This window comes from Centruroides sculpturatus, unplaced genomic scaffold (assembly GCF_000671375.1).
Source record: "Centruroides sculpturatus isolate CEXI.00-Female unplaced genomic scaffold, Cexi_2.0 scaffold953, whole genome shotgun sequence".
NCBI lineage: Eukaryota > Metazoa > Arthropoda > Arachnida > Scorpiones > Buthidae > Centruroides > Centruroides sculpturatus.
In genome coordinates, this window is record NW_019385133.1 from 245,946 (window position 1) to 260,668 (window position 14,723).

The 14,723-nt window shown below is 30.8% G+C and overlaps 1 protein-coding gene across 7 annotated transcripts in view; it reads left to right on the forward strand.

The window, feature by feature from the left end:
• LOC111635236 (uncharacterized MFS-type transporter C09D4.1-like) overlaps window positions 1-14,723 on the forward strand; it is a 103,727-nt gene that overhangs the window by 18,319 nt on the left and 70,685 nt on the right. For 2 of the 7 annotated variants that reach the window (XM_023380131.1, XM_023380133.1), the window contains one exon: window positions 12,258-13,984. The exons of 2 other annotated variants lie outside the window; for them this stretch is intronic. In XM_023380131.1, the coding sequence (XP_023235899.1) occupies window positions 12,355-13,854 (1,500 nt within the window). In that variant the 5' untranslated portion in view covers window positions 12,258-12,354 and the 3' untranslated portion in view covers window positions 13,855-13,984. Of the gene's footprint in view, window positions 1-6,368; window positions 6,450-12,257; window positions 13,985-14,723 lie in introns of those variants that run through there. 3 more of the 7 variants (XM_023380136.1, XM_023380135.1, XM_023380134.1) reach the window with 3 other exon arrangements.

Sequence of the window (14,723 nt, forward strand, 5' to 3'; positions counted from 1 at the left end):
GTGAATCGGGGCATCCTGCTTCTAATCTTTACATATTTAATCTCGGCTTTAATCTATTAACTCCGTTCTAGAGATGGACAGACGGAGGACAGTAGGCATTTCTAGACCTACAGTTTTTTCAAATTGCAGCCAAAAAAAGCTTCTTGGTCATCTGACCGACAAAATTTATTCTAATAATAAATAGTAGCCCTCTTCATCTTTTTAGCTGCGCGGTTCGTTAGCGTTTACTATTAGACTTTTAGAAGGCTCTTATTAGAATAAATACGGTATGTATTTTTATTATGTAAAGTACAGATCGTTTCATATATCTTAGCTGGCGATTCGTGGTATTCAGCTGGTGCTCTGGAAGTTTTATAAAGTTCAGGTGCTCCCTTTTTGGTAACGCAAAGTAACCTTGTCACATATTCATCAATCTGTTCTTTCCACTAAGTAAATGGGCTGGTCCTATACAAGATTCGCGAAATGTGCTTTATATGTAATGGTTTAACTTTGTTGTTAGTACGATGCTGAACCGATTAGTTAAATAATGTTAGGATATTTTTAGTGATAAATCTGCATTTATTTAGATTGATTGATTTTTAAGAAATTCTATAAATACACGTAAAACCCAATTAATCAGTGTTTGAATTCGTATAAATCATAACCACGCTGTACTGTACGTAGTAAACGATTTTTGTTTCATAAAGGGATTTTTTTTTCTCGCGCAAAATATATACGACTTACTTGTTAGATCAATTGTGAGCCCGCGGATTTTTACGGGGCTCTTAAAAATCTAAATTTTCTGTTAATTGCAAATATCCTCGGAAAAAACCCGAAGATTTTGAAACTAGATCGGATTTCACCGATTGTAATAACAATTAGCTGGGAAAGTTTACACTTAGGTGTGAAGAATGCACCGACATCGTCAACAAAAGTCGATGACGTGTCAGCTCTCTCACGATAAGGATATAAAAAGGGCGATCACCGTCGGCACACGGAACAAGTCTGTCGGAGAAGACACCACACCCATACATTCCATACAGACGACGTTCGCCAACTCTCCCTTCCACCGAGAGGTATTTAGTGTATTTAGATTTTGTCAAAGCGCGCTCTCTCGAACTAGAAATTAGATCAGCGACATAGCTACGAAATTAGTCGCCATCTTCTGTAAATATTCTAATATAACCGCATTTAACCTTAGTATTAAATTCGCCTCCTGCAATTTAGATTTAGTTATTCAATAAATGCTTTATTTTGTTAATCTTGTCTCCTGTAAAGGACGCCTGCCGACTTGCTCATCTCCCTCGCCACTCGATAAAAAGTCATCGAGATCGGGTTTACCAAACCTGTTGCAGCATAAGTGGTCGTTTTGGGATTAACCCGTGGCCCACTGCTAATCTCACATTAGCACAAAATATATACGACTTAGATCAATTAACTAAAGAGTTGATTTACTGAAATCATGTTTCTTAAACGGATTTGTTTCTACTTAAAGAATACAGTATTTGTCTCGAAGAAAATGAATAATAGTAACAAGCGAAAACTCCACTATACATATAAATACAGTAGTACAAATATAGGCGACCTCCCCATAACACTGTTAATTCCGTTTTATATGAATTCCATGTTGTACGAGTCACTTAGATTTTACAAATACGCGTGCCTGTCTGTGAACGGCTCACGTGAATATTGTCATCGCTACAATGTTGGGCTGCAACTTTAGTGCTGTTGCTTTGACTTGAAGCAGGATAGTCGTCGCTCGTAGACTCATGTAACTTCTAGAATAAATTTAGTTACAAAAATTCCATTCTTTTTACGAATAAATTTTATACAGCACAGTAAAACAAATCAACAATTGTTCTCCCATGGCGTCCTTGATTAGATTCGAGTAACTTTATCGGAGGAAGATGTTCGATTCTTTTTCAATCTACAGTAGTACCCCGACTTACGCGAACCCGGAGTTACGCGATTTTCAAATCTTGTCGATTCGTCTTTTGTTTGAGCGCCACGCAACCCTCGATTACTCACTCCCCCCACACTATTGTTCAACTTACATGTTCGGATGTGTCGCGCGGAATCCACACATAGCTACAATTTATTTTGTGTTATATTTATTTCTGTGTTTGTTATGTCTACGGAGACTCGAGAGACTCTACTATGCCATCCAAACGAAATAGAACTAATTCTTCTGCATCAAACAAGAAAAGAAAAACTTTATCTTTGGAATGTAAAGTTAACATTGGGTATGTTCGTAAAGTCGAACAAGTTAAGCGAGAATGACGTCATCGTTATTCCTATTTCGTTAGATTTTTTCGAACGATTCGTTACTAACGCGTTTAACTCGTTTAAAGACTTCGATACAAAAATGAAAATTTGTGAATTGGCAAAGAAGTTTGATCTACCGGAATTGTCGGTCAGAACAATTATAAAAGGCAAAGAAAAAATTCTCGCAGCTGTGAAAAATGCTCAATCTTTAAATTCAAGCATCATTCGTAAACGTCACAGTATTATCGCTGAGATGGAAACAATGTTAAAATTATGGCGTAATAATCAAGTAAATGTGAAAAATTGTAAAATAATATAGGCCTAATTTGTTGTACATATGTATTATCTAAGATTTTATTAAACATTTTTTTCTAAATTATTGTTTTGTTTAGTCTCCGGCCCCAATTAAAAATTATTTGTATGTATTTATATGCGAAATTATACCCCGACTTACGCGAATTCGACTTATGCGGTTACCGCTCGGTCCCACATATCCCGTAAGTTCGGGGTATTACTGTATTCATTCTCTACTATATCCCGGATTTCTTCTGTTCGATCAAAAAAAAATGTTTATTTAACACACACAAGTCTTTCATATTGAGTTATCCATCTATAATGCTGTTACGTAAAGTATGATCTTTTTCAATGTAAAACTAAATGTTACAGTATGTAAATTAATTGCTCGCTTACGTCGCTACAATGTTGGGCTGCAATTTTTAATCAGCTTTAATTAAGAAAAATCACGACTTCCTGTTCAGACCGGAAGTTTGTATATAGTTAATCGGGACCTCCGGCCCTGAGTTTTTAATGTTTGGTGTCGATTTTCATCTGTATAACTGTGCTAGAGATTAACGAAGGATAGACGGATGACATTGGAAATGTATAGGTCTGTAGTTGAAAATTGCTGGCCAATAATCGTTAATAGAAATTGTAGAATAATCATTGTATTAATACACTTCAATTTTATACATAACTTCAGTTGAAGTGTTAGTCTGTTCCAGCAGCAAGTTTTTAACTCTAATTTTAATCATTAGATAGGTATTAATTAATTTCAAACAAGAAGATATCTACCGTAGTTTATTAAGTAAATGATAAATACTAGTGTTGCAACGAATAGTATATTCGGCCAAACTATTCGGCTTGATTAACGCACGTATGAAAATTTACGCGCAAATTGCATTATGGCAAGGACCCTGCTTTCTATTGGCCCGCTGTCACTACGCTTCGCCAATCGCGTTAATTCTTGACAGTTGTAGCAGACAGACGTCATGGTAGCGTCATGGCAGTATGTGACAAATGATGATATCAAATGTGAATAACAATGAAATGACCTACACGTGTAAATAACGGAAAACGAACAGAGAAGGACCGCGAAGTGAAAATGTGAAAATAAATATGAAATTGAGTTGATGACATAATGAAAAAAAAGTCAGGCAGCTTATTGGCGACCGTCAATGCCAAACAATTGTTGTCATAGACTTCGGAAAGCTAAATGCTTGTAATGAAAGTCACTTATCGTGCACGGGCGAAAGCCTGGTGCCGTTCGGGCTACCGAGCTGTCTCGAATCTGTGAAATCATAACTGTGATTTATACCGATGTCCTATCTGTCTCTTTTCTCCGTTATCACCAGGCTACGAGTCACGTAATTATAAAATGGAAAAACTACGACGGAAGAGTGATGAATCGAAAGTATCGTGAGCGCGTATTATGATGTATGCATAGGCATACGTGGACTATAGAGATGGAAGAAAGAGAAAGGGAAGAGCAAAGACGAGCAATTAAAAAGGATAGGCAGGGTCAGACCCTCGCATGTGTGCGGCGATTCTCGAACGAATAAGGTGTGTACGTGTGCTGATCTTTGTAATTATAAATTGTGAATACATGTGACTAATACAGTAATATTTTTATTTTGTGAATGTTATAAGTTATAAATAAATATAAACAAACAACGCTAACCCAATAACATTAAATCTAAGTACCAAAATGATTAATTTACTATTTTTTTTGTTATTTCTTACTCCTGTTTTTAGGTATTCGGTATTCGGCCGAATAGTGATTAAATATTCGGTATTCGGCCGAATTGCGAAAAATAGACCGAATACCGAATAGTAACCGAATATTCGTTACATCACTAATAAATACCGTAAACTTTAATAGAAAATGAAGTATGTAAAATGTACATTAGATGTTTCTTTTTTCTTATTACTAGTGTATAGAAAGTAAGTTTCTATATACCAGTAATTTCATAACTCGGATAACCATTTGCCATTTCAAGTATAATTTGATTTAAAAAATACCAGACTTTCATGAAATACCCGTTTGATGTCCGTTATTAATAGATATTCAAAGAAAATAACTACATTTGAATAGTAACTGCAGAGAAAATATGCGGTTTAAAATAGTAACTGCGATTATTCGAATAAAAACCGGTATTGTAATAATCATTTTTGGTGGGTTTTTTATTTTTTGTTGAAAAAAATTAGCTTTTTATTTACTTGATATTTGTAAATATCAAGTAAATGAAAAAAATAACGATAAAAGCGGAAATAAGCTAATTTTTTCAACAAAAAATAAAAAAACCCACCAAAAATGATTATTACAATACCGGTTTTTATTCGAATAATCGCGGTTACTATTTTAAACCGCATATTTACAAATATTTACTTGATATTTACAAATATCAAGTACAATGATTTTTAAAAATTTAATTTTTTTTAATTTTAATTAATTTTTAATTTTTAAATTATTAAAAATTTAAAAGTTTGGATTTGAACGTTAAAATATTAATTTTAAATCTAAAATAATATAAATGTTGACACGTGACAACGACTGAGAAGAAATTGGAAAGAATACGGATGACAACATGGGTGACTGGAGCATACGGCAAAGGTCTTGATTGAGATGATTTGGTTAATTGGACGACTATTGGTGCAGCATGGCCTATGAGGCTCTTGTGCCATAAAAACAATAATAAACCGAACTAATTGGACGACCGGATGGCCGAAGCGGTTAATGCGTCAGCCTACTGTTCTGGGGACCCGAGATTAATCCAGGCGAACCCCAGAAATTTTTTTTTCGTGGTCTGTTCAAATATGTTGAGCCTGTCCAAATCCATGACAGGCATGGGAGGAAAAGCCTTGTTAGCGCTCGCGGGATGGAAAGAATAAAAAATAGAAAACGATTCGGTTAATTGACAGTTTAGGTGATTGCGTGATTGCGTTCTACTATACTGTTTCAAATGACCATTATAGTACAGTACTTCGTTACAATCGACAAATTATTTAGTGGAAAAGTTTATTTATATCGAAAAGTGTCAAATGGACGACATTACTATTATTAATTTTTTTAAACATTCATTTTAACGTGAATGATCCTGTTTCGATTTGCGTGCAGATTTTTGATGAAAGTATGTATACACAGAAAAAATGATATGGGGGAAAGCATTTTCTGGTTTTTCTTCTGATAAACATTATACACATTCATTTCGCATTGATTATAAAGAAAAATACAATTGAAAATTTTGAAGAATCACCTAACTTGTTCAAAAATAAGATCGCGGTTTGAAAAATCCTTAATTATAATTTAACTGATTTCTGTCAGTTAGCATTTTAAAATATTTTAGGATTTCGGATCAGATTCTAATATCAAGTTGTCGTGATCTCGCCGTGCGTGCCATTTTATTAATTTCATTGTCCAATATAATAATGTAATCATATAATATTAACAAGTCTCTTTACACAAAAGTCTATTAAATGATTTTTCTGAGAAAAATTTGCGGAGTAAATTCAAATCCTATAGTTTTTAAAATAACGATGAAAATCAAAGTTTCGTATAACTTTGGCTTATTCATTGGAATCAATTTTTAATTATTGTAAAATAATTACAATTTATGTAATGATTTTATAAAATTCAACTTTCGTAATTTTATTCAATGTACTCGTAGTTGTACTGTACATCGTAAAAAAAATTTGTAGGTCACTTCAACGATTGAGTTCTTTATACTGTATTTAAACTGGATTATACTGTATTTAAAAAATATAAGGATGGATTTTAATAGACAATCATTAATTCATAATTATAAAGCATTTTCATGGTAATTTTTGGCGCCACTAAGATGTCTGGAGGTCGACTTTACCAATTTAAATCGATGGTCACATGGCGCAAAATTTAAACGTTCGTGTCCTTTCAGGAAGTAATTTCTAAGGTTTAATTTAAGTTTATATATTTGAATAGTGTGTGTTTTCGTAGCGCTTGAAGTCTATTTGATTCTTAAATTCTAATACTGAATTTTTAATCACCATTTAAAGACGTTAGATTGTAATATCATACTTTTATATTTGCTTTTTGTCATCTCGCAGGGACTGTTCGTAGTTTGTTTACTATTTTAAATTGAATGGTAAAATTGCGTGTTTCGGAAATTGATTACAATTTATAATAAAAACAATTTTAAACATGTAGTTTTCAAAAAGTAAAATTTTTGAAAGCAATTGATTCTTTGGGGTCGTCCATTAATTGTGTAGTTTTAATTAAATACGGGAAGGAGTTGCAAAAAGTACGTTATTTTATCTTTTTATCAGATTTACTTGTGCTTTTAAATAGTTTATTGAACTTTTTCATTTTACAAAAACAAATTTCTATCATAAATTTAGCTAAAATGATACTTTATTTGTAATCAGATTTAAAACAAAAAATCAAATTTTTATAATTTTTATTTCATTAATGTTTTAATTTTCTAAACATTTTTCATTTTAGTAACAGAAAAAATGTGGAGAGATATTGTTTTAATCATTGAAGTTTTATATTAATATAATATCTTAAAGATTCTAGGACTATAAAATTAATTGCTCTCTAATCTGACTAACTTGGAACTGCAAATGAGAAAAGTGAATGGTTAAAATAGAGCTTTTCAAAATGCATTTTTGATCATTATTAAGATATAAATTCATTTTTATGTTGCAAAATTTGATTTTATTACATGGTGTTAGATTGGAGAGCTTATATGTATAAAACTTTACATTAATTTAGATTATTCCATCTTGTTTTATTTTACATATTTGTGATACTGTCATTTCCTTGTATTTATTTTATTATTAAGTTTTCATTTCTTGATCATTCTTTTATTCTTAGTTTCCATCTTTTTTTCTCTCTTGTATCTTTTGTCTCTGTTGTATCTCTATGTAGAAAAAAATATATTCTTGCATATTTAAATAGGTAAAATTCAAATTGAATGACAAAAAATAGCCCTTATTCTGTTAACTTTCTTGTTTTCTACTATGATCAAACTTTGATAAAGTGCCCTTCTAAATAGTCTTGTCTTCAAAGTACCAATGAAAACCTATTAACAGACACTTTAGTATATGAACTACTAAATGTACAATTTTGCATTGCAAATAACATTAAATTCATGACTCAAATTCAAATTTTGTGCAGATCTTGCTACTTTCGTGCAACAGGACTTCTATTTAAATGTAAATTGAATATCTCAAACAATATTTACAGTCCCTTATTTACTAATCACACAAAATCTTTTAACTACTATACCATAGATATTATAATGGATATGTAATGTCCAATTGGCTTAGGTTAAGTGTTCCTTCACAATTTTTATAATTTTTCAAGCATAGATACACCATATTTTAGATTCCAGCAAAGATAATTTTTTATTGCATTTCACAAAATATAAGTAGTTTCGAGCACTTACTACATGTTGATTACTAGAGTTTCAAGAAAGTCTGCAAACAAATAATATATAGTTCTTAATTTCTTTCTTTTATTAATAATTTTATACTTTTACATATTGTATTTTTTGTTGTACTTTAATGTATTTATGTATTTTAATAGGGATTTTTCTGTTAATTAGGTGGATGAAATCTATTGACACAAGACTTTCCTATTGTAATTGAAAATAAATAAATTTTTTATATCACTTTCAGAAGCAAACATATGGTGCTGTTAAAATGAAATTTAATAATTTGTGTACTATATATCTAATTGTGTGTTCTTCCATTAAATCCATTAAATTTTATTATTTATATTCTGTTTATATATCTAAGTTATCTGTTTCCATAATTTTCATAATGAATTCAAACTCATTTTCATAATGGACTATCTTCTTTGCTTCAAAATTTTTGAAGATGTTTATTTAATAGAAGATAGCTGAAATCTAGTTGAATTGTACTGAATTAACCTACACAAAAGCCAAAATCCCAGCAAAAATTCTCACTTATGCAAATGTTTTTGTCCACATTCTGTAGCATTGAAAATGAAGCTGCATTATTTGATTGATGTTTCTGATCTGGGTGCTGCCCAAATCAGAAATGTCTCCACCAAGAAGGAGACGACAATGCATTGGATTCAATTATTCAAATAATGCTGCTCCATTTTCAATTCTACAGAATGTGGACAAAAACATTTCCGTGAGAATTTTTTCTGGGATCTTGGCTTTTGTGTAGGTTTCCTGTACTAGTAATTAAACTTCATTTCACATGAACAAGATTCCTTATGTGAGATTTTCATCAATAATAATCATTTTTCTATAATCATTTTAATGAAAATACTTAGAAATCTTTAATCATGTCTTCTCTTCATAAATTTATTAGTCTCCTCATCTCTCCATTTTATTTTTATCAGAATGATCAGAAAAGTTTTTAAATGCAGCTGAACAGTGACTGTCAGCCATATTATTGTATATTTTTGTATATATTTTATATTTTAGACTTAGTATTTCCTTTGTTCTTTGTCTTGACTATCCTAGAACTTTCTATCTTAATCCTTTTTTCCTTGGTTGGATTCACCAGTTCTTGGAACTGACATTGGAAAACAAAAGTGTTAACAACTCGCTGGGGAACCGAAAGAGTGGGAAAGCTAAGATTTGGTGGAGACCTCATGGGGACTAGGTGCAATCAAGTTGCGCTCAGGATTTTGCAGCCAGGGTGATCAGAGGTGACTGTGGACATTTTTTGTAAGAATATCAGAGAACTGTATCCGACATCTTGAAGGTTTAACCTTAGTAGTGGCCCCAGTTTGTGAGAATAATGAGAGAAAGTAGATTCCTTAAACTACGGTGCCAAAGACGAAGATCTTCCAGCATTAAGGAGACCAGCATAGATAACCATATGAAGATAGTCCATGCAAGGTGGACCGGTACAGGAAAGAGGTGATAAAATAAATTCCGAAACCTATTGACTATCGTTTACCAGCAATCCATCTGAGGTATATAAAAATATGAAAAAAGGATTCCTGGGTCTTTCCTTCTTTCTCCTTCTCTCCCCCTTCTTTTCCTTTTCTAACAATCTGTCTGATTTCCTTATCTCCTTTTAGTGTATAATTAGGTTAAGTTTTAATTGTAAGTTTCTGCGGTAATATTGTTGAGCATTTGTTTATTTTGATTATTGGAAGGAACTGTTCTGTGAGAATACAGGCGAGGGGATTGAGCCCTCTAATCAGAGTTGTTGGTAAAACTCGCCCACTTTGTCTTTGGGATGGCTTTTTTTTTTTTTTGAGTGGCAAGGGAGGTGAGAAGTTGACAGGTGTCCATGTTTTGGAGTGACAGGAGACAGGTTTTTAACAGACAACAACAAGAATTTATTATATAACTAAACCTATGATACATAAAACTAAGCCTAAGTTAGATGCTGTTAAATGAGGTTACATATACACTCCTCTGGAGGGGATTTACAAAATATTCTAATCAGTTTGCATGCTGACCTGATGACCTAGCTCTGTTGCTACTTCTGCTGAGAGAGAGTTTACAATAATCTATAGATACCTCTATATTTGTTGGTCAAATTAGATGACATTTGTTCGATCGGAGAGAGAGAGAGAGGAATTTGAAGAGGATTGGCGTTGTATGGCAGGTTTTCTTATCGTTGACTTACATGGGCTGGGACAGTCCATTTGTGGAGGTCCACTGAACTTGGCACCTAGTCATTGATTACTCCAGGCACTAATTAATCTATTCACCTTCCGTTGGGCTTCGTATGGGACAACTGTCCGGGACTTTGGTGTCTCCACCTTTTTATGCTTGATGCCTGGGAAAATGATCATGTGATCGACTATTGACATGTCGAAGGTTCATTCCCAGGTGCAGGCATAGGTTTCTTCCGATGATGTGTAATAGCAGCTGTCCCTCTTTCACAATTGAATGTTTTCCTTTTGCCATCTTGTTGTCAAAATTCCTCTCCATTTGTTTAGAGAGAGTGTCATCTGATTCCTTCTAGAGTGATGGTTTTTTTTTATAACAATTGCATTAAGAAATTAAATTACAAAGTCATAATTTTGCGTGAAATTCACTCATTCCTCCGCTCAGACCCGTAGATAGGCCCGCGGGCTCACAGTTCAATTGTTACATACGTGAATTTGAAAGCCTGTGAGTTGGGATCGGGTGTTTTTTTAACCTATACGAAAGCAAAAATAAAATTGATTTGTTATCTATTACTGTTCTCTCATTCCTTGTAATTCTGTTCATGGAAATACCTGTTTATTGCTTCGTATCATCACAACAGATAGGCATGTTTAAAAATAAACAATGAAGAATGTAAAAATACTTGATAGTCCGGAAATGCTATAAACTTTTAAAGTTGTAATACAATTGAAAGTATATATAATAAATGCTTGTAAAATTGGATTGGAAGATGATAAATGTTTAATCATTAAAGTTAGTCCTTGTTGGAGATGCTGAATAGAGAATTAGTGCTCATTGAGAGACATTTAATGGTGTTGATTTTGTATAAGTTAATACTTGCAGTTTATCTATTAATCTTTCAACTTCATACAAAGTTATTGTGTAAATATTAAAATATATTACTCCATATTGAAAAAATAGTTAGTTACATAAAATTAACATTCAATACTTATGAAATAAATTTCAATCATTGATATCATTTGTGATATTTAAATATTATGGTAATAGAATTTTTATATTGTACAGTTTCTTGTTCTTTCATCTTCATACATTTCACATTGAGACAGTTTAACAAATAGTTTATCAAAACTTAAATAAAAAAAATATCTGCCATGCATTGCATTATTTTGATGCACATACAGAAGTTTCAAAGAATTTTAAACGTAACTTACAAAAACTTTTGTGTGTGTGTGTGTGTGAGAATAAATTGATTATACTTAGGATTTCATTCATAGTATGACCAAGGATTACATTGACAATTTAAATTTTTTTCATAGTTTTCCATTTTTTTAAGTTAATTCTTCTATCAGTCTTATTTAAAAAGTAAAAGTAAATAACTATTTTGGCAATACATTAAACAGCAAGAAAAGCCACTTCTCATGCACATTTTTCCCCCTCTTCAAAACATAATTTTAAGTTGTTGTTTTGCAATATTTATTACAACTTATGTCAAGTTTGTATGTATATAATCTTGCCTTTTTTTTTACATTTACTTTAAATCTTTCTCTTAATGATCTGCCTAATTTATTTATACAGCTTAATTTCTTTCTTTATTTATTAATTTTATTTCATATATTTTTTATTAATAATTTGCTTTTTGATAGATTTTTTTCCATTATTAGCAATTTATCTTTTGATTATGGGTAGTTTCAGCTTTAACTTTTTTATTGTGATGAATTTTTTTAAATATGATACATTTCCTTACACAGACACAATGTAGTGACAATTTTCAAACACTAGGCAAATTTTTCATTTTTTTACTCAGTTCAAATTTTCTTTGTCTTTCTAAAAAATTTGAAATTTTATTAATCTGATTAATTTGTCTAAATTTAAGTATTCTTTGATTATCATAATACAGAATGAGCTAGTTACAATAATGAAATAATTTGCTGTACGGATATTATTGTTATTATTTCGGATATTATTTATTAAATGTTATTATTTCATACAATAATTATTTACAAATTTAGTTGTTAAAATAGTTTTTAAAAACAATAGTTTTGTATGCTTTCTAATTTTTACATAGAAAAAGAATGTTTTTCAATTTAAATATTTTCAACTGTTTTTTTTTAATTATCAAACAATTTATTTTAAATTGTTTTATTTTAGGGTTTAACTAAAGAATTTTCATCTGAAGTTTTCAGACCTAATAAATAGAAGAAATTATTTGAAATATTACTTGCTCTGTATTATTACATGAACAAAAATGGATTGTAATGAAGAAAATTTTGTTAAAACAAAAGAAGTTTTGAAAGAATTAGAAGTAGCATTGTCCTGTAAATTATGTGGCATCATTTTAAATGATGCTATGACAAATACTTTATGTTGCCATACATTTTGTAAGAATTGTGCACAAAGCTTGAAAAATAACTGCCCATTATGTTTTGCTTCAATTTCAAATGACAGTCTGCAAGATGATCTTCAGCTTTCAACACTTGCTGCTTTGATGAATAAATTTAATGAAAGATTGTCAGATAAGAAGATGATTAATTTAAATTTATCTGAAATACTAGAAAATTCTGCTTTAGATGAAAGTGGAAATGACAAAAAAACTTTCAAAAGAAACAATAATAAATTGAAAATGGAAGTAAATGAAAAGATAGAAGGAAGAAAAACCCCAATTCTGAAACAGAAAAGAAATGCTAAAGGAGAAACACCACTTCATATAGCTGCTATTAAAGGCAATGAAAATAGTGTTCTAAAGTTGTTGCAAGAAGGATTCAATCCCAATATAAAAGACAATGCTGGATGGACACCATTGCATGAAGCTTGTAATCATGGTTATTCAAAAATAGTTGAATTGCTATTGCAGCATGGGGCTAATGTTAATATAACTGGTTGGGAAAACTCAACACCACTTCATGATGCTGTAATAAATAATCATTGTGAAGTTGCAGAAATACTTTTAAAGTATGGAGCTGATATTGGAGCAAGAAATCATACTGGCGAAACTCCATTAGAAATTAGCATTACACCAGAAATGAAAAGAATTCTGAAAGTACATTCAGATAAACAAATTATTCCACATGTTGTTGTTACAAGTTTTCAATCAAAATCTGAAAAAATTTGTTTAATGATGACAGGTCTTAATTCTGATCAAAAACATACAGTGGAAAAATGTGCCAAACTTCTGGATTTTACAATTGCCAAAGAATATTGTAATAATGTAACTCACCTTGTGGCCTCTTGTAATGTTCAACGACACTGTTCTAGAACTTTAAAATTTTTACAGTGTGTTTTAAATGGATGTTGGATTTTAGATTTTTGTTGGATTGAAAAATGTATGGAAAAGCAAGAAAAGATATCTGAAGAAGAATATGAAATAACAGGGGCTGGATATCAGATTGAAACTTTTGGACCAAGAAAAGCTCGTTTAAATGCAGAAAGGCAAAATCCTCCTCTGTTTGATGGATGTGAATTTTATATATCAGGTAATTTTACTCCTCCATTGCCTTCAAATGAACAACTTAGTGCCTTGGTGAAATTAGGAGGAGGCAAGTTGCTGACACGTGAACCTCGTTCAGAGGTATTAAATACTGATTTGACAGTACCATATCATGCTCGAAAAGAAAATCCTTTATCAAAATGTACTTACTTCATAATATCAGCAAATAGTAAAGTTGTTGTATCTGATAATACATGTAGATTATCAGCAGATTGGTTATTAGATTCGATTGGTGCTTTTACACTTTTAAATCCAACTTAGAATTTATTTTGCATAATTTCAGTTTTACAACAAAGTTAAAGTTGTATTTAGATTTTTATAATTATACTTAATAGAATTATGAATTATTGCTTTTTATTCATTTGTCATTTTATAGTACTTTGCATTCATTTGAAATATGTATGACATTTAACATTAAATATTGAATTGTAATTGTTGTTTTGTATTTGTAATATTTTATAGTTTAACATTGTTTTACATCTATTTTTAGAAAATACATTTAAGATTGAGTTTTTAATGAATTTGTTAAAAGCTTTCAGTTTATTCAGTTAATTATAAATTAAAGCAAAAAAGATGGCTAAATTATGTTGGACTACATTACTACTACTATTAACTAAATTCTTAAGTAATTTTGGTAGTAGAAGCAGGCATTAAATAGCATCTCTTGTTAAATGTAATAATTAAATTAATATTTGTAATAACCAATTTAGAAAGTTCTGGAAGAGAAGAATCTCTGAAGCAGGAATTGCAGGTTCACGTTTCACTTTTGACTTGCAACATTTTTGCTCTTAATTGACCTAAAGTTATGAAAATATAAAATTTGACATGTAAAAATATGAGTAAACAAAAGTTCTGAAATTTTACTAAGACAAAAGCAAAATCAAATATTTTTTAAAGATGCACTAATTATACAAAAATCAACAAAATTTAACATGTTATAATAATTTGTACAGTAACTCCATTTAATAGTCAGATAATGTATAACAAAGAAACATCATATATTAAAAAGGGAAGAATTTATTTCTAACACAGAATGAACACGTTACAAATGTATACAGCTTTAATATTCATTTTATGTCTTATTTTTAAAAATCAACATTTGGTGGCACCATCTGTTATATTTTATGAAA